Source organism: Mauremys reevesii, linkage group 5, assembly GCF_016161935.1.
Source record: "Mauremys reevesii isolate NIE-2019 linkage group 5, ASM1616193v1, whole genome shotgun sequence".
NCBI classification, from domain to species: Eukaryota; Metazoa; Chordata; order Testudines; family Geoemydidae; genus Mauremys; species Mauremys reevesii.
In genome coordinates, this window is record NC_052627.1 from 19263177 (window position 1) to 19285726 (window position 22550).

General features: G+C 39.0%; 2 protein-coding genes across 14 annotated transcripts in view; one reads left to right on the forward strand and one right to left on the reverse strand.

Annotated features, from left to right (window-relative positions):
• CDS1 (CDP-diacylglycerol synthase 1) overlaps positions 1-4383 on the forward strand; it is a 92516-nt gene extending 88133 nt beyond the window's left edge. For all 4 annotated transcript variants that reach the window (XM_039541448.1, XM_039541446.1, XM_039541445.1 and 1 more), the window contains one exon: positions 1319-4383. In XM_039541448.1, coding sequence (XP_039397382.1) covers positions 1319-1448 — 130 coding nt within the window. In that variant the 3' untranslated portion in view covers positions 1449-4383. The remainder of the gene's footprint in view (positions 1-1318) is intronic.
• A 4838-nt stretch (positions 4384-9221) lies between these two features.
• WDFY3 (WD repeat and FYVE domain containing 3) overlaps positions 9222-22550 on the reverse strand; it is a 319930-nt gene continuing 306601 nt past the window's right edge. For all 10 annotated transcript variants that reach the window (XM_039539787.1, XM_039539793.1, XM_039539788.1 and 7 more), the window contains 9 exons: positions 22392-22546; positions 20992-21150; positions 18850-19029; positions 17488-17670; positions 16709-16805; positions 14489-14812; positions 13709-13820; positions 13117-13314; positions 9222-12475 (listed from right to left, as the gene is read on the reverse strand). In XM_039539787.1, coding sequence (XP_039395721.1) covers positions 12355-12475; positions 13117-13314; positions 13709-13820; positions 14489-14812; positions 16709-16805; positions 17488-17670; positions 18850-19029; positions 20992-21150; positions 22392-22546 — 1529 coding nt within the window. In that variant the 3' untranslated portion in view covers positions 9222-12354. The remainder of the gene's footprint in view (positions 12476-13116; positions 13315-13708; positions 13821-14488; positions 14813-16708; positions 16806-17487; positions 17671-18849; positions 19030-20991; positions 21151-22391; positions 22547-22550) is intronic.

The window sequence follows — 22550 nt, forward strand, 5'->3', positions numbered from 1 at the left end:
GAAGAATAACAACTGTATTACAGGGCAGCTTCTTTCACTGTAGTTCTTAAGATCCTTGGGGATAGACTTTCAAATTTAGGGGTGTGTAGTTGTATGCATCTCACTTATGCTCACAGTATCCAATATGCATGTGTACATTGGGTATTTGTTCATAAGTTAAGAATACGCAAATGTGTGGACTTAACTATAGGTGGCTGATACATGTCTGTCACACTTTATCATAAATACATTTAAAATATTGTAAATTACACTTGAGATTTCCTGAAAATAGAGTTATGGATTGATGGTCTTTTAAATTCTAGAATTGGAAAGTGTCCTATTAAAGAAACTTTATGAACGTATTGTCCACTACCATGCGTAGCCTAGTGCCCATTTATTTGGGTAGTATACAGCTTATCCAACAACAGGTACAGAGCAGAAAATGGCTTTGTTAAAATGGTCTGCAGAAAGTGACCCGTTGCTAGCAAGAATTTAATCTCGGTGGCAAGTAATGAGAAAGGAGGCTTCAGGTTTTTGTTACAAAGGATCAGACATTACACCATGAAAAATGCTTTTTTTCTGCCTATTTTTAACGGCTGAGAATTATGCTTGTGAAAAAGGAACATCTTGTAATCATGTCAACAATCAGCAAGCATAGCCGACTATACTTGTGATTTGTTTCTTTGTCACTGAAACATGATCTAACTATGTTTTAGGAAAAAGTCACAAGAGACATGCCCTACCAAACACCTACGGGAGGGCCATAATCAGAAGTGTCTGTTTTCCTATAATTGATGTACAAAACACCATTCGAGGTTTTCGTAACATGTTTAGGCTAAGACTTGCAGCAGAAAGGTCCTCTCTGCCCTTGGATTTCTTGTTTCAAGATCCTTTCCCAGTGGTCAAAAGACATGCAACAGGCATCACTTGAACACTCATCTTACATCACTTGGCTCATTCTTTGGCAGGTAGCTTGTTAGCATGAATATTCTGGAAGGTACATAGGGTGAGAAAGTCAAAGCAAGCAATTTTGGAATCGGTCACATTCTCACCATGACCCAGCAGCAGCCTTTATGCATATTACATTTGTGGCTTACCCAGTTAAGACATCTTACTACATTTTATGCAACAGATACAGTCGGAGAAAGCGGGTTTCAGTTATGCTCACCAGATAACACACACGTTCTGGAGGGATCATTACACTAGAAAAATCTCTCTCTCTCTCGAAAAGCAGACACTGCATTTATACTATAGGGAGAAAAACAAACTGTCACTTCTGTATGGTAGGTTTAGAGCTTTTAGTGAATTAATTTTTTTTTCCCTTAAATTTCATTGTCAGGGGTCCAAATCCCAGCAAATTACTACAACAACTGTTGGTACTTCAGCCAGAACAGCAACTAAATGTATACAAAACCCTGAAATCTCATCTAACTGAAAAAGGGATCCTTCAGCCACCACTGAGGGGATAGTTGGACTGAATGGACTTAAAAAACAAAAACAAAAAAACCCTGCCAGAAAAGCACTGAAAAAAACAAGTCACAACTTTGCATAATAATCATGGTTGAACAAGAAGTAGATAGTAGTTTTGAAGACATGAATGTTTCCTGAAACTACTGTGAATATTTAATAAGATATATAAAATTTAAGTTTTCTTGTAAAATAACTGTTTGTTTAACGTATGTTTTAGTTTCTGAAGTTGATGGTGTGAGCGCTCCTTCGGTATCCAGCCTGACAGGTTAAATAGTTTTTAAAATAACTATTCCTTTTCAGCAGTTTTATATCACAATAACTAAACTGAGGAAATGTTAAGACTGTACTGGCACTGTGCAATTTATAAAGCAACTTCTAATGTAGCTTATCAGTACAGTTGTTGCTTTTAATTCAAGTTTTATAGTACTATATATCTTAGCAATAATTCTGTCAGACTTAGTCTCCAATGGTTATTGAAGTATAACCAAACTGCAGTAAAGTGATGTTGATTTATCTACTGTGCAATTGATTACATCACTGGCCAGAAAATAGTCTGCCTTGAGAGCTGCTCAGAAAATTGAGGCTGGAATTTAGAATTGAATATATCAGGGTTACTGCTGGATTTGTACCGTTACTGTTTTACTGAAAATGACTAAGGTTAGCCAAGTTTCTAGTTAATGGCTTTGAAAAAATTCTCTAATGAAATCAGTGGATCCTTACAAGATAAAGACACCTTTACTGTTGAGGTGCCTGGGCAATAGTCTCCTCTTTTGGAAGAATCCTTCTGGATTACAAAAACAAATTCATGCATCCAGAACTAAAGTGGAGATTAACTAACAGATAGGGTTCTCCAGTCCAGCAAATGGACATCAGCAATCCTAGATTCACATCCTGATGATTGGTCACTGTCTGAAGTGAGCTCATTCTAGCCTTATTTCTTGTGCCTCAATTTTTTTTTCATCTGTAAAATGGTGATATTTCCCTCCTTTATAAAGCACTTTGAGATCCTTGGATGAAAAGTTCACTATAAGTGCTTGCTTACTTAATATTTTTATTATTATTATTCCCCTGAAAGCAGTCACTGTTATCTGACTGACCAGATGCACAAAGTTCCAGGTGGAGATGGTGAATGGCTCTTCTGCCATCTGTTATCAACAGTTGAGTAACTCTAGGTTCTCAAGTAAGTTTGGGTAACAATGTAAGGATTCAGTTGAGAATGATATACTTTATAGATAGCTGCTCTTTCAGTAGACTTAATTAAGTATGTGTGAAAACAGTTGACATTGTAAAATGGTTAATGTTAGATATTTTTCTATTTTCATTTTACATAATATCCTTTTTATCATGTAATAAAATCTTAGTAGAAATAAAAATACCTTTTTTTTTTTTTTTTTGAACAAATGCAAACTATTTTTCCCCCATAATGTACGAAAGCACATGAATGCCAAAAAGTTTCTTTTGGTATACTAGAGACTGTAACTTGATAAAATTTAATTTCCCCAATCCTAATGTAAATAAGCTTCTGCACTCTGAGTGCACTCTGACTATATTATTTTTGTGAGGGTTTAAAGATGAAAATCTTAAAATTGCTTGGTGCTACTTGAAAAAACAATAGAGAAAGCCAATAGAGATGTTAACAAGCTTTATGCTTGTAGAGTCAAAGTTTTTGTTTACATTAGAATAGAATCTGAGACCACTGTATATTCTGTTTCAGGATTATATACTAATTGCATTTAGGCCAGGGTAATCTGTATATAATCTGTAAATAGTAAAATAGTCTTATATACTGTTATAAAAGAGAGAGGTTCGTTCTAATTCCAAAATAAAGTTTCCATTCAGTGGTCATGTCAACACTAAATAGCTGAGGGAACAAATTAGTATTACATTTTTATATTCTACTGTAAAAGTACAGTACTTCTGTCAAAAAAAAATCTTCTAGAGCAAGAAATCAGCTTTAAAATCATAATACTAGCAAATTGTCTTCCAGTAGTGATTAGCTGTGCTTCCCGACTCCCAAATTTTTGTTTGTTTTTTAATAATAATAATAATTAATAATAAATACTGAAACTAAGCACATGTAGGACTCTTTAACTTGAAGACAAAACGCAACACAACCTGAAGGTTAAAATATAGCACAGCCAAAATTATGAGCTATGGAAAGATGCTAGTAAGCAGTTCTAAAAAATATTGACAGGAAGTAGCGTTTGTTGAAGCAGGAAAGGGTGACAAAAAATGATCCATAAACATTGAAGTAAGGCTTTAGTTAGGTAACGGTATCTTGGTAGAGTCTTCCAATAAGAAACACAGCCTGACTAGAGCTGGGTGTAAATTTATCCTATAGTTACAAGATTATAATATTTAATTTTAACATAAATAAAATGTTTGAACTCTTTTTAGTGTAAATTTTATAGGATGTATATTAAGTAAGTAGAATATATTGTAGCATTGAATACAGTGAATCACTTGAAGTCGATGGATCTTTATTTTCACTGTAAAAAGGACAAAGTTGCAACCAAATAATTTTCAGAGGCATTAATGGTTAACTAATCTACTGTTGTAAATTTGTTATCGCTTACTCTGGTAGGCCCTGATGTAAGTCTTTGCAGGATTAGGTCCTTAATTTTTAACTTGTGAATGCCAGAAATATTTCCTCTCACTGTTCAATGTGCCCCCCTGCCCACCCTCACGTTTCTTATGTATTAGTTCCATTAATATAGGCATACAGCTTGAATTGGGAAGTCTGAACTCTACACCAGTGATTTCTCTTCACTTTGCAGTTCTGTTGGGCAAGGCCGTTGTAATTATCTTGTTCAGAAAAACGAATATAGAAACAATGTATATACTGTAAATAGTGGTATCATATTATGTATGTTTTAATTGTTTCAGTCTTTTATTAAAGCTAGAATTGGGAAAATAAAGCTGGGACAGAAATCTTCTGTGATCTGACTTTTGTCATTTTTTCCTCTATAGCAAACACATTGTGGCTGACAATCTCTCAAAAATGCACCTTTCTATTGTTAAAAGTAGGGCTGTCAATTAATCTTAATTAATGCCTGCAATTAACTGAAAACAAAATGAATGTGTTAATTGCATACCTCTGGGTGGGGAGGGAGGCATCAGCTGTGGAGGGACCTGACAGAGTCCGGTCAGGCGTAGTAACCCAAGCTGCCATCCGAGGGCGGGAAGAGAAGAGCAAAGGAAAGAGGAAGTGGCTCCTATCCCAGTTCCAGCAGAAAAGTTGGGATCCTGACCCTGTCGGGTTTCATTCCCCCCGCCTGGCCCCTCACTCTGGGCACTGAGCACCCCTGTGCTGTGTCCGATTGCCCCCGGACGGCCCCTTGCTCTGGGCACTGACTGCTTTCTCCCCTCCCCCCCCATGCCATGGCCCCTGGCCGGCCCCTCGTTCTGGGAACCAGCCATCCCTTCTGCCTCTCCAAAGCCTCCCCCATTGCCCCGTCCTGTCCCTTGCTCTTGAGGGACATAAAGTATGCTAAGAGTGGAATGATTTCTTGCTGAGTGGGAGTCTTGTGATCCTGAGCAATAATTTGTACTGTTAAGAAAAAGTGGTGTAAGAATGTAATATGCAGTGTAACTTCTACACTTATTTTTGAAAATAAGATGTTTCTGATATATTCTTGCAGATGATAAAGGGTCCTGTAATGCTATTGCAGCCATTCACAGCTGATGAAAATGATAGACAATGGACTTATTTGCACTGCAGTTACTTGACTCCTTGCGGTAAAAATGTTTCCCTTTTGGGCTCTACAGCCCTATAGTGAGATTTCTGTTGGCAACATGGCCCACTTGGTAAGAACATCCTTTGTGCTCTGCTTCCAGCGTTCCTGATTCTCCCCACTTCTACCAATCTCTGCTCTCAGAATCGGCACTGCCAGCTGAGCACAAAGTCTGTCCGAACTGCAAGGCAAAAACAAGTGTGGCCCAAACAAATTCCAAGTGCTGCTTCTATGCACTGGGAGGGAGGAATATGCTCTTGGCTGCAAGTTGCAGTGCAAAGCCCATATCTCCCCTTTCTCCTAGCCTATGTAAAGAGAGTAGGAACAATTGTATGCTGTGTTGTAGCCATGTTGGTCCCAGGATGAGAGGCAATATCTTTTATTGGACCAACTTCTCTGTTGGTGAGAGCGACAAGCTTTCAAGCTACACAGAGCTCTCCTTCAGGTCTGGGAAAGGTACTCAGAGTCCTCTGGAGTTTGTTTTACCTCAGCCAGCATGTTCTGTAGCCCATCTAAGCCAGTCAGGGGGCTGGCGTGGCACCTGCATTCTTTCAATGAGTCACAAAGTTGATCTTGTCAGGAGTTCAAATTAAGCAGCTCTTTCTGTTCTGATGGTCGTCATCAAATGGAAAAAACAGCTTCATAGGCTTCTGTAATTGGATGAAATAACATATGTATCTGTCTAACTTATGTTCAGGCCAATTAACCTGGTCCATTGAATTTTGTTTATTTTTGGTGGCGGGGCTGGGGAGGGCATTCTTACAGTGGCAACTACTTCCTGGCCAGTGAGGATAGAAGCATCTGCTGAAGTGGTTAAGGCTGGGCTACCATGTGGTTTTCCTCACATACGCTGAAGTACTACCAGCTGAACAGTCTATCTCAGGGCCGCCGGCATGGGGGGCAAGTGGGGCAATTTGCCCCAGACCCTGCAGGAGCCCCCACGAGAGTTTTTCAGGGTCCTTCACTCGCTCCGGGGGTCTGCGGCGGGGTGCCCCCTGAATCCTCTGAGTGGCCCTGGTCTATCTTCACAGGACATCTCTTGCTTGCTGGGCACTACAGGATGCATATTAAGGTAAGCCTTCATCTATGGTATTATTTGCTGCAACTGCCAATTCTTTTTTCACACTATAGGAGAAAAGGGATGTATGAGACAAGTGCAGAATTACTTACCAGTAATTCTTTGTTATAGTCTTCCTTCCTACACCTTGCTTCCCTTCTGAGGGTGGGAGCCACTGTCTGGGCCTCCCTCTGCTTTGGAAATATTCAACTGCAAAGGGAAGGGAATGACTGGGCCTTATATAGGGAGAGTATTCTCAAATTCTTTGCCTCCTTGCTGTCAAAAAAGAGGGAATCCAGGATGCCAGTTGTCCCTATTGTCTTCCGGTGGAATGGGAGAAGAGAGAAGGAACTACCAGAGAGTCATTTTTTCAGTGTGTGGTGGAGTAATGCTTTGGGCTGTAACTTACTACAGACCCTGGATGTTTACTTTTAAAAATACATTAAGTGAATTTCTGCAGCAATGTAGCAAGCTGAAGGGATTCAAAATTGTGTTTGGTCAGTCACTCGCTGTAGCTTATGAAATTGGGTATGTAAGTAACTTCTCTTGCTTGGAGTAACAAGGAATGTGTTTCCCTAGATAGTGTTATCTCTGAATGCCCTTGAGCCAACTGTTTGAACACATGGAAGTTGTGTGCATTCTTAGCGATTGACAAGAGGAGTTACTTTCAAAATACTAGTTTAGTAACAAGTTGTCCTGCTGTCAATAGCATATTTTGTGTGCGTTTTTTAGGTGAAATAGGATGATATTTACCAGTTGATTGAATTAGGATCAAACAAAACCGTGTGATCCTTCTATATCAAATGTGTCCTCCTTTCTGACTGTTACCTTAGGCCTGGTCTACACTAAGAAGGGGGGTCGAACTAGGGTACGCAAATTCAGCTACGGGAATAGCGTAGCTGAATTCGAAGTACCCTAGTTCAACCTACTTACCCGTCCAGACGCGGCGGGGTCGAACTCCGCGGCTCCCCCCGTCGACTGCGCCACCGCCGTTTGCAGTGGTGGAGTACCGGAGTCGACCGCAGCGTTTCCGGAGTTCGAACTCACCGCATCGACCAGGAAGGTAAGTGTAAACGTACCCTGAGTTGCAATTTCAGATGAGACACATGGATGCTGCATTGCTAAGCTTATGTGTTAAGTGTATAGCTAGCAAACCAGTGCATGTTGTTTTTTTTAATTGATGTTTGTGGTGTGTTAACATCTATAAATGAAAAAAATGTTCCAATAGCTGTTGAAGCTTGACTGATTTTTGCCTGGATTCTAAAAACCTTCAGAAAAGGGTTAAGGACAAGATAAAGGAACGCACCAACTTAAAAGCTAGTCAGTTCAAGGTAAAAGAATTTTAGATTAACATCCATCCGTGAGCCCCCATGAGAACTCATGGTTTTATAATCAAATTTTCTTTAACTGCAGTGTTCTGATTTGTGAAAGACCCACTTAAAAAGGGCAACTGACTACAGAAAAAGTTGGGTGAGATAATACATTTTATTGGACCCACGTCTGTTGGTGAGAGAAATAAGCTTACACAGAGCTCTTCCTCAGGTCTGGAAATACAGTCAAGTTTACATTGTCTCGGCCCCTTGACACTGGAAAGGTGACTTGGCTGTGGAATTTGAGTGGCAGAAGGAGGTAGTGATCAAATAAATTCGGCCTGGCCCGACCAGAAGATTTTCATGTGAATGAATGACTACTTGGAAGTATGTGGGAGTACTTCCAAAATTGGACAAGTTTAATGTCAAAACAGAATCCCTGGCAAGGCTATTAAAAGTTGCTTATGCCACTAATTGACTGCATGTTACTTACACCAGTCACAAAGGGCAAAAGAAGCACCTCTGTCGTCTGTTCTCTCCTGATGGCACTTAGTGGAGAAGGGAGTGTGCAGCTGGATTTTGTAACAACCGCATGGATGGAAATTTGCAAAGCTGCCACCACCTTCATAAAATACTGGAAGCCAGAAATGAGCAAGCAGAGAGAGGTGGGGATAGTTTAACTTCCTACAAAATTTTTTTTCCTTCATAATCCTCCCTACATCTGTTCATTGCCTGCAGCTTTCCAGAGACCTAGAATTGTGGGAGATGCTGGGCTGCAGAATGGAACATTTCTACTGGTAACTTCCTTTCCGCTAGCGGCATCACCCACAGTTGTACCCATCCTAGGTAGCTCATAAGTCAAAGGTCAGATAATGAAGTGGGATTGTTACCATCTATCTTGGTCTAATGTATAGAATTATCTCTCTTTGTTCATGATATTCAAGTTTTATAGCTTTGAATAACTTGTCTGGTGGCAAGCAGGAGCAGAGGGGACGTAGCCAAAACACTGATACATTTCCAAAGCTGCAGCTCAAGGAGAGCAGCCAGAAGTGCAGAACTGGGGGAGATACCATTACGGGTAAGAAATTTTTTATTCTCTCTTCAAGATCAATCATTCACTGTACCAGTTCTGGAGTCAGCCAGCTATTTGGCAATATTGGAACACTTAATTGTGCAAGCAAGTTTTAAGGGATAGCATGTGATTGATTTTAAAAAAAAACAAAACACCTTATTTGTAAAGACAGTATCAAAGTTGGTGAAACATGAGCTCGCTCCCCCAACAATTAGAATTTCAGCAAACTGTTACTGATATAAGACAACATTTGGAATTTCCCCCTCTCCAGCAATCTCTCTCAAGGTAAGGTTGAAGGTTGCTTGGGGAAGGAGGTTAAATTAAAATCTGAGATTTTAAAATTCCTTAAGGAACCAAGATAGTCATTCCCTTCTCAGTTTTTTCTACATTAGGGTGAGATACTATTGAAACCTAGAGGATTGGCCATGATGGGAACAAGGCTTATAATGTAAAACAAACACAAGGGTTTTCTGTTCTAACATTTATGAATTACCGTACTCACATTTGGAAAAAAAATCAAATAGGACTGGTACTCCTAAGATGTGGTCAGTTCAACTGCAACCCGTGCTTCCTTATTCAAAGATAAATGCAAAACAACCTTTTGGTGGTAAATAGCAGGTATTTATTTGAAATGAAAAAAATACTTAAGTACCTGAACTATTGCATTTAATCATGTATTGTAATTGTGTTACTCTACCTTTTTGCATTGGAGACAAATATACAATGAACATTCAGATATCACAGATTGCACACTAGATAGTAATTCTTCAGGCCTTTTACATAACCACCAAAAAAAAGAGATATTGGATTCTGCAATATAGTACAAAATTCCACACTCCAGTCTTAGCCAGTTATCTTCAATTTACTCCTGCTGCTGTACAAATAAGTTGCCATTTACTAGGGCTTACAAGTTAATAACAGGACAAAAAAATATACATTGCACTGACACAAAAAGTCAGCTGTGTTAATAGTCATGCAACAAGTAACCAAACTTGCTGAAATTAAAAATACTTTCTAAAAACAGTTTTAACTGCATAAATATTTTGTACACAGTTCATTTACTGAAACAAAGGAGTCTTTAAATGATACAAAGCAAAAATAATTTTCTACCAATTTTATACATAAGAAAGTGCAAAATAACTTATCTAAAGTGTTTTGCTATTAAATGTGGGCTGGAGGCAGCCAAACTCATCTTCATAAGCATGACATTACAGTTGCACCATACATACAAGTGTTAGAGTACATGAATTAATAAGTATACTACAAAGAACAAGGCCCGAGAAGACAGGTGAGGTACTCGCAGAGAATATAGACTGCTAATGTTAGTGTTTTTGCTCCAACAAACTTTTATAGGGATAACAAACCAAAAGTAGGGTTTGTGCATTAGAAGCTAAAAAGAAAAGACTATCCCCAATTGAACAAAACAGTTGCCTACACCACCAGCTGCCAGAGGAAATCTGATCAGATAGTGTTTGTACTGCACTTCCTAAATGCAAGAAGTTGTTTTGGAAGAGTTTGCGATACACCGCAGGACAGGAATTAAACCTGCAGAGTGGGTTTTATTGGTTTACTAAATGTAAATTAAGATTAATACTACAGGATGCGGGAGGGGGGAGAGAGGAGCAGAGGGTAAATTACCTTGCTTTTTAGTGGCATTTAATATTTAGTTTACGTCAATCAACTCTTTGTGAGAAAAGCCCCATATTTCCAAGGGTTTATTGTATGAGCTATAAAAATTAATTTGGAACTAAGATAGTGAGGTCTCAGACCATACAAAAACAAGCTGGAAACAAGGGGAAAAGATTTCAGTGGACTCAGGTGCATTTAACAACCCATAATCTGGATTATAGCATCAAAGCTGTATTAATACAGAAATGTAGGCTCTCTGTCCCAAAAGCATTTTTTTTTCCCTTAAAGATAAATTTGTCAAGCTGGCCATGCAAAGCAGCTACTGGCTCTAACTAAACCTGCCTTTACTCACGCAATAGTGTGGAAGAGCTCTTAAAAAAAAGCCTTTTTGCTCCCTTGGGGACCTAGTATACATACCAAAACAGGAATTTTATCTAATTGTTACAGTCCATCACATACTTAAACGTGTATCAAAATACCTATTTAACTTTCAGTGCATAAATGTGTTCCAGGATAAAAAGTAAAAGCACAAAATCAACAAAAGCGAGGTGCTTCAGTTAGCACTTGACTATCTTTTGGGAAATCTCATATCATCATAGAGGTTCTAATATTTTCACTGGTGCAGTTTAAGGTGTGTGTTTGATTTAGCTATATATAATGCTGTCACTCCCACATAAATTAAGGTAATTCCATTGTTCCAATGACATTGCTCATGGCATATCCACTGATGCAAGTTTGGCCCATTTCCTGTTGACTTGGGTCATATTCTCACCATTATTTGAAAGTATTCTCTGTTTGTGAATATACCTAAATCTAGACCAGTTTTGTCACCCATTTACAAAATATATACATACGCTTAAAAAAACAACCACCAGAAAGTATGACTGTGGGCCTGTCTTCTGCAACTGTTCTACTCGCTGTGGATGCCAGTGACTGTCTCATATGTGGTGTGAAATAAATTACTGATTTAAAAATACTGTAATTAAATTCATATTAAAACTTAATGGAAAACTATCAATCATCGTCTTGTCACTGAACAGTGACGACTTAAAAGCAGTTCTGATATAAATATTATCCAGTTATTGAGCAAGGATTATGTTCAGTAGAACAAAGGTGCCAAAGAGACTAAATTTTATGCAAGAGAAGTTAATTTTGAGTTACATGCAAGCCAATTTCTATTTAAGAAGGTAAAAGCTGGTTCTTGCATTGCATGATTCAGCTGCTTAACTATAAGTACTGAACAAAACAGCAACTGTAATGTATGTATAAAAGAGGCTGTATTAAATACGAACAATGAGGTGGTAAATAGGTAGGTATAAAATGCAACTACAGAGTTTATAACTTAGTTCCTAGTTATTTTACAATTAGAATAAAATATTGCAAGTCCTATTCCCCCAAAAAGTTTTCCTTTAAAAAAAAAAAAATCCATGTCATTTCTACAAAGAGCCTTGTTTAAATTAGGATATTGTGGGCAACTGAAAGAGAAACATGCACAGACTGAATTTTAAACAAAAATACAAATAATGCCTTTTGAGTTTTTTAAACATTCATATTTAAGTTGATAGATGAGCTACAGATGCCACACAAAGTAGAGTGGTTAGGCTGAAGTCCCATGTAACAGGCAGTTAAGTTCATATTTAGATAAAAAGGCCGTTATACCTATTTACATTATACACAGTTGCTTGCGAAGAAGGCAGATTTACAACTATCTTCTAAAAAGCCTCTCCCCACCCCCAAATAAGGATGTCTAGCCCCACAAGAACAGATGGTTAGTAAATGAGGATTTTTCTCTTGATAGCCATGTTAATAGGGAGATTTGGGTACTGAAAGTTTTACTATATTTGTGACTACCAATCCTGTCTTTCTGGTGCTTGCTGCCTATTTGAATATTTATTTGTTAGCTGTATAACTTCAATCAACATAAATGAAATCAATGATCCCTTTTTCTTTCAGTGCTTAACACAGTACAAAGATAAGTGTAAACAGACAATATTCTAATCCCTTCCAAATTCACTGCACGATTCTGTAATTAATTCAGTGAGTTACTGTGGGGCTGAACTGAGATCCTGCAGAGCTTGGTCTTTAGTTTGTGTCAAAGCCTCATTAATTTCTAGGCCCCTCTTCAAAACCCCTCTCATGTTGCAGGTTGTAGTAACAGTTCTGACAGACTCTTACTGGTGATGAGATTTTCAAACGCTTGATTTCAGATTGAAATCGACTGCACCTGAAAGAGGAAAATAAAATTGTAATGGTGTTCTTCCCATAACCACACCCTCTTATTTATAGTCCTAAAATATCTTACAGTTAGTCACAGCAGGGACCAACGACAAGCTGGGGGGCAGGGGGAGGAGAGGAAACTAGCTTAAATAGATTGTGATGGGAAATATAGCACAATTGCATTGGGAATAGAACACCTGGACCTTTGTTTGTGCAGTGACTGTACAAAACCACTACAAGAATGATTTTAATAAGGACTAGTCCAAACAGTCTTTGTATAGATATAAGCTGTGTCCATTTCCAAGGGTTGCATCAATTTGTGACTGTTTTAGAAACATATTGTTAATCATATTCCAATTCATGGCTTAAGTGCTCCATATATGGAATTAATATAGTAATTCTAGTTTGTTTGCTTTTTCATAAAACGAGCAGGATTTAAAGTTGCTAGTTCAATTTTTAATCAAGCTCCTGCTGCGTTAATGATTTTAAAAAGACTGATGGGCCCTGTTTTTTACAACTATTTCCATTAAAAATTGTGACACTGGTAGTGTTTTCATAACTTTTTTTTTTATTAAGAAACCTACATTTTCACTTTTTAAAACTCTCCTGCTAGGGTGCTTTGTATAAGGAAAACTAATGGCTGCTTACTTCTGACAGAAGAGTTGTCCACAGTTTCTGCAATGGTGACGTCTTTCAGTGAGAGAAAATCGGACTGAACAGCCTGAACAGCTGTCTCCTCCCTCATCTTTCACCCAATGGTCAGCTGCAGACCGGCCAGGTTGGTCACTCACAGACCAGCTGAACACTCTTCCTCGACCATCACCTACTAGAATCCTGCTATGATCCCTGCAAGAACATGAATGGACATTCCAGCCACAACACACCAGGTTTGTTCCCCATTACAGTCTCATACAATGCAAACCTCACCTGTGTGCTGTACATGTCAATTACTTGTTCATACCAAATATTAAACTGAGACCAACAGAGATGGCAAACACAAATTAGCCTGGTCTTACTGGGGAATACAATTATGAGAGTGCATAACTACAAGCTGTAGTAGTTATTATTAATCAGGTTTTCAGTCATGTGCTTTTTATTCCAGTTCTAAATGCTGCTCTTCTGTCAGGTTTTCACTGTATCTTAAAGAGTAACAAAATGTAGCCTTTCCCGCCGCCATCCACCCACCCAAACTCATCCATTTTGAAAAACCACCTTAAGCAACAGTGTTTGGGTTACTCACTTTGAGATGCCTAGTGCTGTGATCTCTGCTGGATGTGCGTTGTCTTTGCGATCAAATGCTGTGTGCATAGTTAGTTTGCTTCTAAATACCAACTGACGCTCCCATCTGTATCCTAGAAGTGGGCAGGAAAAAAGAATAACTAAAGTCCCCTCGCTATTGCTTTGTCATCACACACCAGATTGTATCCTATCCCCATGAGAGGATGTGGGTAGGGAGAAGGAACACTCTTCCTGGAGGGCACCCTTGGGCAGCGTGTCTCTAATACAGGTCTATGCCGGACTGATGATACTTTGTCAACATTTTAAACTGTTTCACTGCACTTAAGAAAGGAGAGGAAGTATCCTATTATGAAGCTTCAACACCAGTGTTTCCCAAAGAGAGAGATGCAAAGGTCTAGCCAAAGAAAGGACACTGACAGAGGAGGTATGAATTAAAATACCCAGGTAAGCTTTTAGCACCACAGGGAAGGGCTGCAGAGCCATGACTGATTTCACTTTTTTCTGTAAGATGGACTCAAGTCTTCAAAAATTTGGGGTACACTGCATTACATGAAGAGCTGAAATAACATGCACTTTAATATACTACAAGTGACACCCTTAACTGTCATTTTTGGGTTATGACTGACTAACCAGAAAAGAAAATTCAGAGCTTCCATCTGCAAAACTTTCATGCTTTAACTCACAGTGCCTAATGCAGCAGGAACAGAAGCATACAGCGTTAAGGCTCATTGTTTACAGCACAGAGTTAAATAAGGGAGAATGTGATTCTCATTTCATGTACCTGGTTTAAGTTTGCTGTAGTGCCGTACTTCTACATGGTTTGGGTGGTTAACCTGAGCATGGGGATGCACTTTACTTTGCCCCTCAGAATAGTTCACAAAGATAAAGCCATCTTTCTCATCCAAGCTGAGCTGGTCTGACCAACGTCTTGAGTCATCAGAGCCACTGTCTGCTGACCATGCTGCTGCAGTCCTGGATGATGATGGTACAGGCCTGTGGCTGGTGCTCTCTGGTTGACTCTGGCTCTCCCGTGGTTTAGTGTCCTGACTGATACACTGATCATCTGCTTCGGAGTCACTGCTGTCCTCATCCTGGGCTTCCTGCCCTATTTTATATAGCACAAGAGAATAGAAGAAGTTAGCACAACAGAAGTATTTATATCTCATTCTCTTTCCTTTTACAAAAGTTGCATCGCTGCAACATCTACAGAAGAACCTAGTGGGTGTAACTGGAGTCATTCCTGTAATCACAGGCAGGTATATCATCAAAGCAGTGCAGGGTTTTAGCTAGCTGTGTGATAGCCACTGATATGGGTCACACATAATCTGTGCGTGTGTCCCACTGAATATTCACCCCATAAGACAACAAGATTATCTACACTCTGCTATTTGCCTGGAAATACCACTTCTTGAGAGATACTGGATCGGATTTTCAAAAATGCTTAATTGACTTTCACTGGTATTTGTGCTCCTAAATCACTTATGTGATTTTGAAAATTCCATTTTCCCTGGATTTCTACCCCAAGATCTAAAACTTAGTTACACTCTTCCAAATCTAATTCAGTGAAACTGAGGATGCAGCGTTGCAAGCTGTGTCAGGGAAGACATTGCTTTCAGCATCATCCTTTGAGTCTCTTGTGTGTGTGATAGCAATTTATTTCCCCATCCTATCATTGTTGCATAAAAGCAGCAACCACTTACTGGAACATGCACCACCTTAACCCTGAATTTTACAGTTCTAAATCCTGTATTTAAAAAATTCATTATTTTACATGTACATACCCCATAATTCTTGATGGAAACAGAAGTGATAATTTCAGTAGTTTACAGCTGGCGTGATACAGAACTAGAGAGGTTAGAATGACTATTAAAGCTGAACTAAAGTTTTAAAATCAGTATAAAAAACCATGTCTAAGATCCCAGCTGCCTACTCGTTTCAGTGGGCTATGTTTGTAGCATTTTTTAATAATCACAGTGAATGCTAGGCACTGTTGTATAATTAGGGGGAGGGGTTAATGGAAAATGCATATGGATATGATAAAGTCCTGGCAGGTGAAAAGTTCAGTTTAATAAACAACCCTGACAATTACTTTAAATTCACATTTATTCAATGTCCTTTAGCATACCTACAGTTAGAGAATTTAAGTTACATTTTACGCAGGGGGTACTTACATTTGATCTCACAAGATATCTTAATTTAACATTTATTTTGAATATGAAGATGAAAAGATAGCCACCAAGAAAATGGCCCTAGTTAGTGTGCACTGAATTAGTTGTGAAGACGAGAATAGTATCTGCTCCCAAGGACATAAGTAATGCTGTTAGTAGTGTAACACTACTTTCTTAAAAAAAGGCAAGCTCTATGTATAGGTTTTGGCCCAGGTATCTTATGGTCCTGTTTATAGGGAAGGGAATGATTAACTGTTTTTGTTATTGGGTTTTTTTAATACAGCCACAGTTAACAGTGGAAACTGCACAAAGGGATCAGATAATATGAGCTGGATTTTTTATATTAACACAGGGTGGCCACATGTGGCTCTTCAGACATTAATATGCAGCTCCTTGTATATGCACCGACTCCAGAGCTACAGGCCCCAACTTCCCAAGGTGCAGGGCGTGCTCACTGCTCAAGCCCTGCCCCCACTCCACCCCTTCCCGCCCCCTCCCCATAACCTGCTGTGCCCTCACTCCTGCCCACCACAGAGCCTCCTGCATGCCACAAAACAGCTGTCAGGGGACTGCTGACGTATTACTGTGGCTCTTTGGAAATGTGCATTGGTAAATTATGGCTCCTTCTCAGGCTCAGGTTGGCCACCCATGTATAAAACAGGAGCAACCATTGAAGTCAATGGAATTACACAGGTGTGAAAGGAGAATCAAGTACTCTCTCTATTAGTTGGTCCAAAATGTGTGTTGTACCATGGTCTAAAATGTGCATCACCATTCCTGCGGTTTACAGCTGTAGTATTTTACCAAGGTACTGAGAAAATTAAACAGAACACCTATTTGTGCTTCTGGACAATCCTCTTGCATTTCCAGGATCTCCACAGGCTCTGGAGCTGGTGTTTCAGGTACTTGCAAAAACTCCATCCGCCAAAACTTTGGTGTGGGAGGGGGAGACAGAGGAAGAGAAGCATAAGATAAACATTTATATCTTTATAGACTGCCTATAAAACACTTTATTTTTTTATTAACCCCTTCTGCTTAGTTCACTAAGAGCAGAATATCCACATTGCCCATCACCATTTACACTATAAATCCACTTTTTAGGGGGTAGGTACCACAGGGGGTTCTCACCTCTGGAAATCAAACCCGGATCACAAATGAATGAATTCTGCAGCATCAGCCCAGTTTTCATGAAAAAAATCACCACCTATGGCAATTTGACATGAGCAGGTCTCTGTTTAGGGATTGCAACAGAACAGGAGTGTTGCAAGTGGAGATACAGAGATGCTACTAGCTCTCTCTCTCCTTCTGCAAGAAAAACTGGCCCACTGAAGTCTTGCAAAATACTTCAGGCAGAAAAGTAGTTCAGCAGTAACCAAAACAGACTGGAAAGGGGTGAAAATTAAAAAAAAACACATACTGATAGCTGTCAATCATCACATCACCCCACACGCATCAAAAAGCAGAAGAAAAAACCCAGCATGCTACAGACTGTCAGTCCAGAAAGGGCTGTGTGTCTCTGCAGTTTACATGTATACTTTCTCCGCAACTTCGATGTTATTTTAATCCGTGGACGACCCCTAGTGCGAGTACCTAAGCAGAGACTCCTACTTACTCGGACAACTCCATCTGAATGTCCTGTCACTATGACGTTCTGTGTATCCCACTCGTTCATCTCAGACACACAGCAGCATAGGATTTGCTGGCTCCGTCCAGTGAAAGTGTTCATGCTCACAACAGGGTTTCCATTAATACTCCACACATGGATGTAAGTGCCAGCACATGACACAATATCACCCTGACAAAGGAAACAAAACCCAAATCCTTTAAATTTCAATCTGGATATTGGGCATTTACAAAAATACTTCATTTGAGCAGAAACATAGGACAAGATTTATTTTTTTTTAAATGGGTGCTTAAAGTTTAGACTCCTAATCCATAGTTCGACATTTGAAGAGGTATCCTGGTTTTCTGAAGTGCTGAGCACCTATCAGGCCTCTGATTTAGGTACTTAAATACAGGCTTAGGGAGCCTAACTTTAGGCATCCATTTTTGAAAACCTATGTCAGAGAAATACAAACCTCACGGAGACCTATGATATGTAGGTAATCTAGTAAATTGATTTGAGCTCGAGCCCAGCATCTTCCATGGCAGGATTATTCACAACAGTACATGTTCAGTATCTTGTCCAATCTAGTTTTACATGTCCCAGCCTATGGGGCTTCCTTTTCTGTCTTGCAGCTTTATAGGACATTAACCCTCACTTGTTATCTTGCTTTAAAAGGAGTTCTGGCTTGTTTTCACTCTAAGTTACCTTGCGTTACCCTAGCACTAAACTCCAACTAAAGATGTGTGTGTGGGGACAGGAGTCAGGTTAGGAGCAACACTCGAGTTATACCCCATGTTAACACTGCAGTGAAGACAGGCCCTTAGTATCTCAGGGTTGATGCTTATAACAGAGCAATCTTCACTACTACATCATGCACAAGGATAGGTCATGGTAGTTGCTATCATAAAATCCTATAGTATTGAAATATGTTGCCCTTTCTTTATGGTTGAATAGACTCCCTTCACTGCATGAGTATTCCTCTTTTCGACTACACTGCTCAACAAGCATTTCACATTTTCACTAGGGTCCAAATTTCATTAGGTGGTTTGGAAGCAGCCATTTACATGGCTTTTGGGAGTAAGTTGTACAAATATCCCAAAAGCCGCTGAAGAGTTTGATGCTTTCCTTTTGTTTGAACAATATATGGTTCTGCTTAAAATATGTAACAGTATAAAAAGGACTTAAATCAACAATGCTGTAGATATGTACATGTTTTGGAACTCATGTGTGTGCACATTCAAATAAAATCAATTAAAGAAATTGGATTGACCTTCATGAAAAAGCCTTTTGTTATCCTGTCAAAAAAAAAGTTTAGGATACGAATATTTAAGTTTCTGAACATACATCATGCAGTGTATTGGTTCTTACCGTTAATTCATTTATACAAAGTGCTGAAACTGGAGCCCTGTGACCTCGGAGCTGTGTTAGAAATGATAATTTGTTCAAATCCCATATGATGCAGGTACGGTCACGTGATCCACTCACAATTATGTGATAAGCTAGTGATGCTGTTGCGCAGGTGACAGTATCAGTATGACCAAGCAATGCCTAAGAACAAAACCAAACAAAAATCACTGACCATTTAAAAATCAAGATAGGATGTTTTTCTAAAAGAGCTGCTCTAGGGATTATTGGGGGAAATTTCTATGGCCTTTGTGTTAAACAGGAGAGCAGACTAGATGATCACAGTGGTCCCTTCTGGCTTTGGAATCTATGAGAAAAAAATATGTATTCTACAGAATATATAAAGCACAGGAATTCATTACAGTACATAAATTCTCCATTCTATTTGCATGAATTAATTTAGTTGAACTGGGACTTTCAAAAAGCAAATGATACATGTTTAAGATATAAATGGATTTCAGATAATAGGAGTATTTAGAAAAGAAGGGTTTTACAGTATACTGCAAATTGTCAACCATAACATTACGACCATTTTATTCTTGCATAATTGCCTTTAGTACAGACTCATAACAAGACACATTATTAGGCTACTAGCACACACCTTGAGGGTGTAGTTCACCTGAGAACTGCACCAGTAATCTAGTAATACTCAACAGGGCGCAGTTTATTGCACATACATATATGACATATACAGAGTATGAGCTCATTCATTTAAAAAACAGACACAATTTATAGAGGTTTTAGGAACTGTGTTTCATTGTGGAAGGCTAACAGACATACAAAAGAAAACTCCAGGGAAAAGTTATAAACACATTTCTCTCTCCTCGTTTTATTATTTTAAAAAAGTTTGACCCCTTCTGCTTCCTCCAAGCCCATACCGGGATCACAGCTGTCTATTTTCAGTATCCATGTATGTTCCAGTGGCCATTTAAAATTTCCTATAATATAGCTCAATTGTGAATATTAGATAGCTCCCTATTTAATTATTATAATAGAAAATTAGTTTAAAAGGAACGCTGGGTCATAAACTGTGACTGAAAAATCAGCTGGCAAATTGGAAGCAGGGGAAGATCAGAAGAGTAATTTTCTCCTCTGAAAACACTCCTGCCTTTACATCTTACTGTTATCCAAACAAGAGCCCTAGAACAGCTCTTGATTCAGGTTATAGTTAACTTAAAAGGCAGCTTTTCTAGTGCTCTAGATGGCCCAGCCTGAAGCAGGAGAGACTAGAGGAAATATTATCTTTTCCTGTAGGGATCCCAGCTGTGCACTGCTAGGAGTTGGTGCACCACAGTCATCACCAAAGCAGTAAAATGGCCACTCAGGCTATGGCTTTGGATAATGAGTGTTTATACACCATACTCTAGTAGCAAATGAAAGTTATTTTAACTAACTTGTGTATTTGCTCTCACAAGTTAGTTAAATTGTACCTCATGAAACACTCCTGGTTATAAAGACGAGTTACCTAGAACTATGAAATACCATTTGTACAACACTTGGGAGTTGATTCAGTGGTGCAGGAGATGTTAGACTAAGCGATCTCTAAGTTAGCATAAGTACGTTATCCAAAAAGCAATGTACTGAGGCAACAAAGCAAGAAACATCATACAACTTTTCTAAGCAAATACACCCTGCTCCCCCAACACAGGGCTGCCAGGTTTTTGCCCTAAAACCATTTTTTTCAGTTAAGTCGAAAATGTCAAATATCGAAGAGAAGGCGTGAAAGATTTCAGTAAAAGGGGTCTGACAATTCAAATGGTATTGGAGAGTCTATCTGTGAATTTTGCAAGTTGCTGGATGCTATTTGTGCAAATCAGTTAAAAAAATTGATGCTTACACACCATGCAGTATTTCAGAAAAATGTTCTCTCCCCGCCCACAGAAACACTTTCCAGTGACAAGATACCTTCATATTTTCACACACTCCCAAAACACTTTTTGCTTGGGGTTCTTTTTAAAACAAGCCACTGTTTCAGTTCCAGAATGGTTTTAATCAGTGACTCTAGAACGGTAATCTGTTCAGTTGGAAGTTCTACTGCAATGTGGAGCCACTGAGTCCCCTCCCTTCTTCCTCTGACCTTGAAACATGATTTTATTTATTTTTTACCTGTTTCAGAGTGAGTGTTTTAGCTTTTTCTTTGGAGGTGCCCATCTCCCACACACAAACCACCGTGCTTATTCCTCCAGTGATGACAAGTTTGGGGTTTGGACAGATTGCACATAGAATCTGTCCCCATTCTGACAAACATTCATAAACAACCACTGCCTACAAAATAAAAAATAAAGACAAAGTGAAGAAGGCATACATCTAGTCTTGCACGTTTGTTGTTGATAGCATTAGTGTTTTCAAGGAAACTTCAGCACAGTCACTGTTATTTAACTGAGCTGTTTTCCACCGATAACTGAACTCAAAAGTTGGGTCAGAAGAAATATATGAAAGTAACTTCAGTTAAAAAAAATATTTACATAGTTTGAATGCCAAGAAACAAACAAAACACAATTTACACCTGTTTAGTATTTAAGATTAATCTATACTAAATGTTTATCATGCAATTAAATTGGAAACAATGCCAGAGCATATAGTGAGAACATTACATATTTGTTCCCAATGAGCACTGGCGCTTGCAGTTAAAACAGTTTTCTTTCTCTCAATTCCCCTTCCATCCTGCTGCAATTCCCAGACTAGTAGCCATTATCAGGCAATACTGACCACTTCTCCAGCAGCACACAAAAGGGTTGTTTTTGGCCGAAATAGGCCTGAACAAGAACCAATCAGATGCGCCTGAACGTTCAGAAATATCGATCCTGATCTGGATTTTAGGGATCAGGTTCCTTGCCAGGGCCAAATCCTGCATCTATATCATTTAACAGGCAAGGCTACCAGATTAAGTCTATTATGCTAGGTACTCATTAATGTACAAGAAATAATCGTCGCTGCCCCAATGAGCAAACAGTCTAGAAGACCAGACAAAATATGTGTATGAAAGAAACAAGTGCAACAAAAAAATGGGATGTGTACAATTCTTAAGCCAATCAGGAGCATCAGTTGCATCTCACCACCTGCCTAACCTTAGCAGGTTGCAGTTTTCTCAAGAGAGTGTTACATTACTCTTCTTGACGTAAATGGGAATTTGCCAATAAAAAGCGAGTCTGATCTTCAATTTTTGGCCCCTAGTTTACTCAGGAGAAAGTGTCTCTCTCCCCGCTTTGGGTTTTCACTCTACTACCTTCAGCGCCAACTTCTGCCACAAGATGGTGCCACACCAGATACTGCAGATTTACTGTAGAAACCCTGCAGTTCATTCTTGTTCATTGTATTATGGAAATTAACTTTTTAGTAGCAATAGGTTAACTTGATTTTCCTATCATTCTTCAGGTGAAGACTTCAGCATAAATACAGCACAGACAAAATTATTTCCCTTGTATGTACAATATATTTTCAGAGTTAGATTTTAATAGAGAACACATACTAGAACATCAGGAAAACTTAAAATTCAGATCACAAACCTTGTCCGACTCATACGTTCCCAGTCTACAGCTGAGGTCTGCATAGCCCCAAGCAAAAGTTTTATTCCAGGTAGGTGGAATGAGAACCTTATTTTGCTCTACTGCCAGAATTCCTTTATCTGTGCAAACTATCTGTCCCACAGGCTCCTTGAGTTCTGA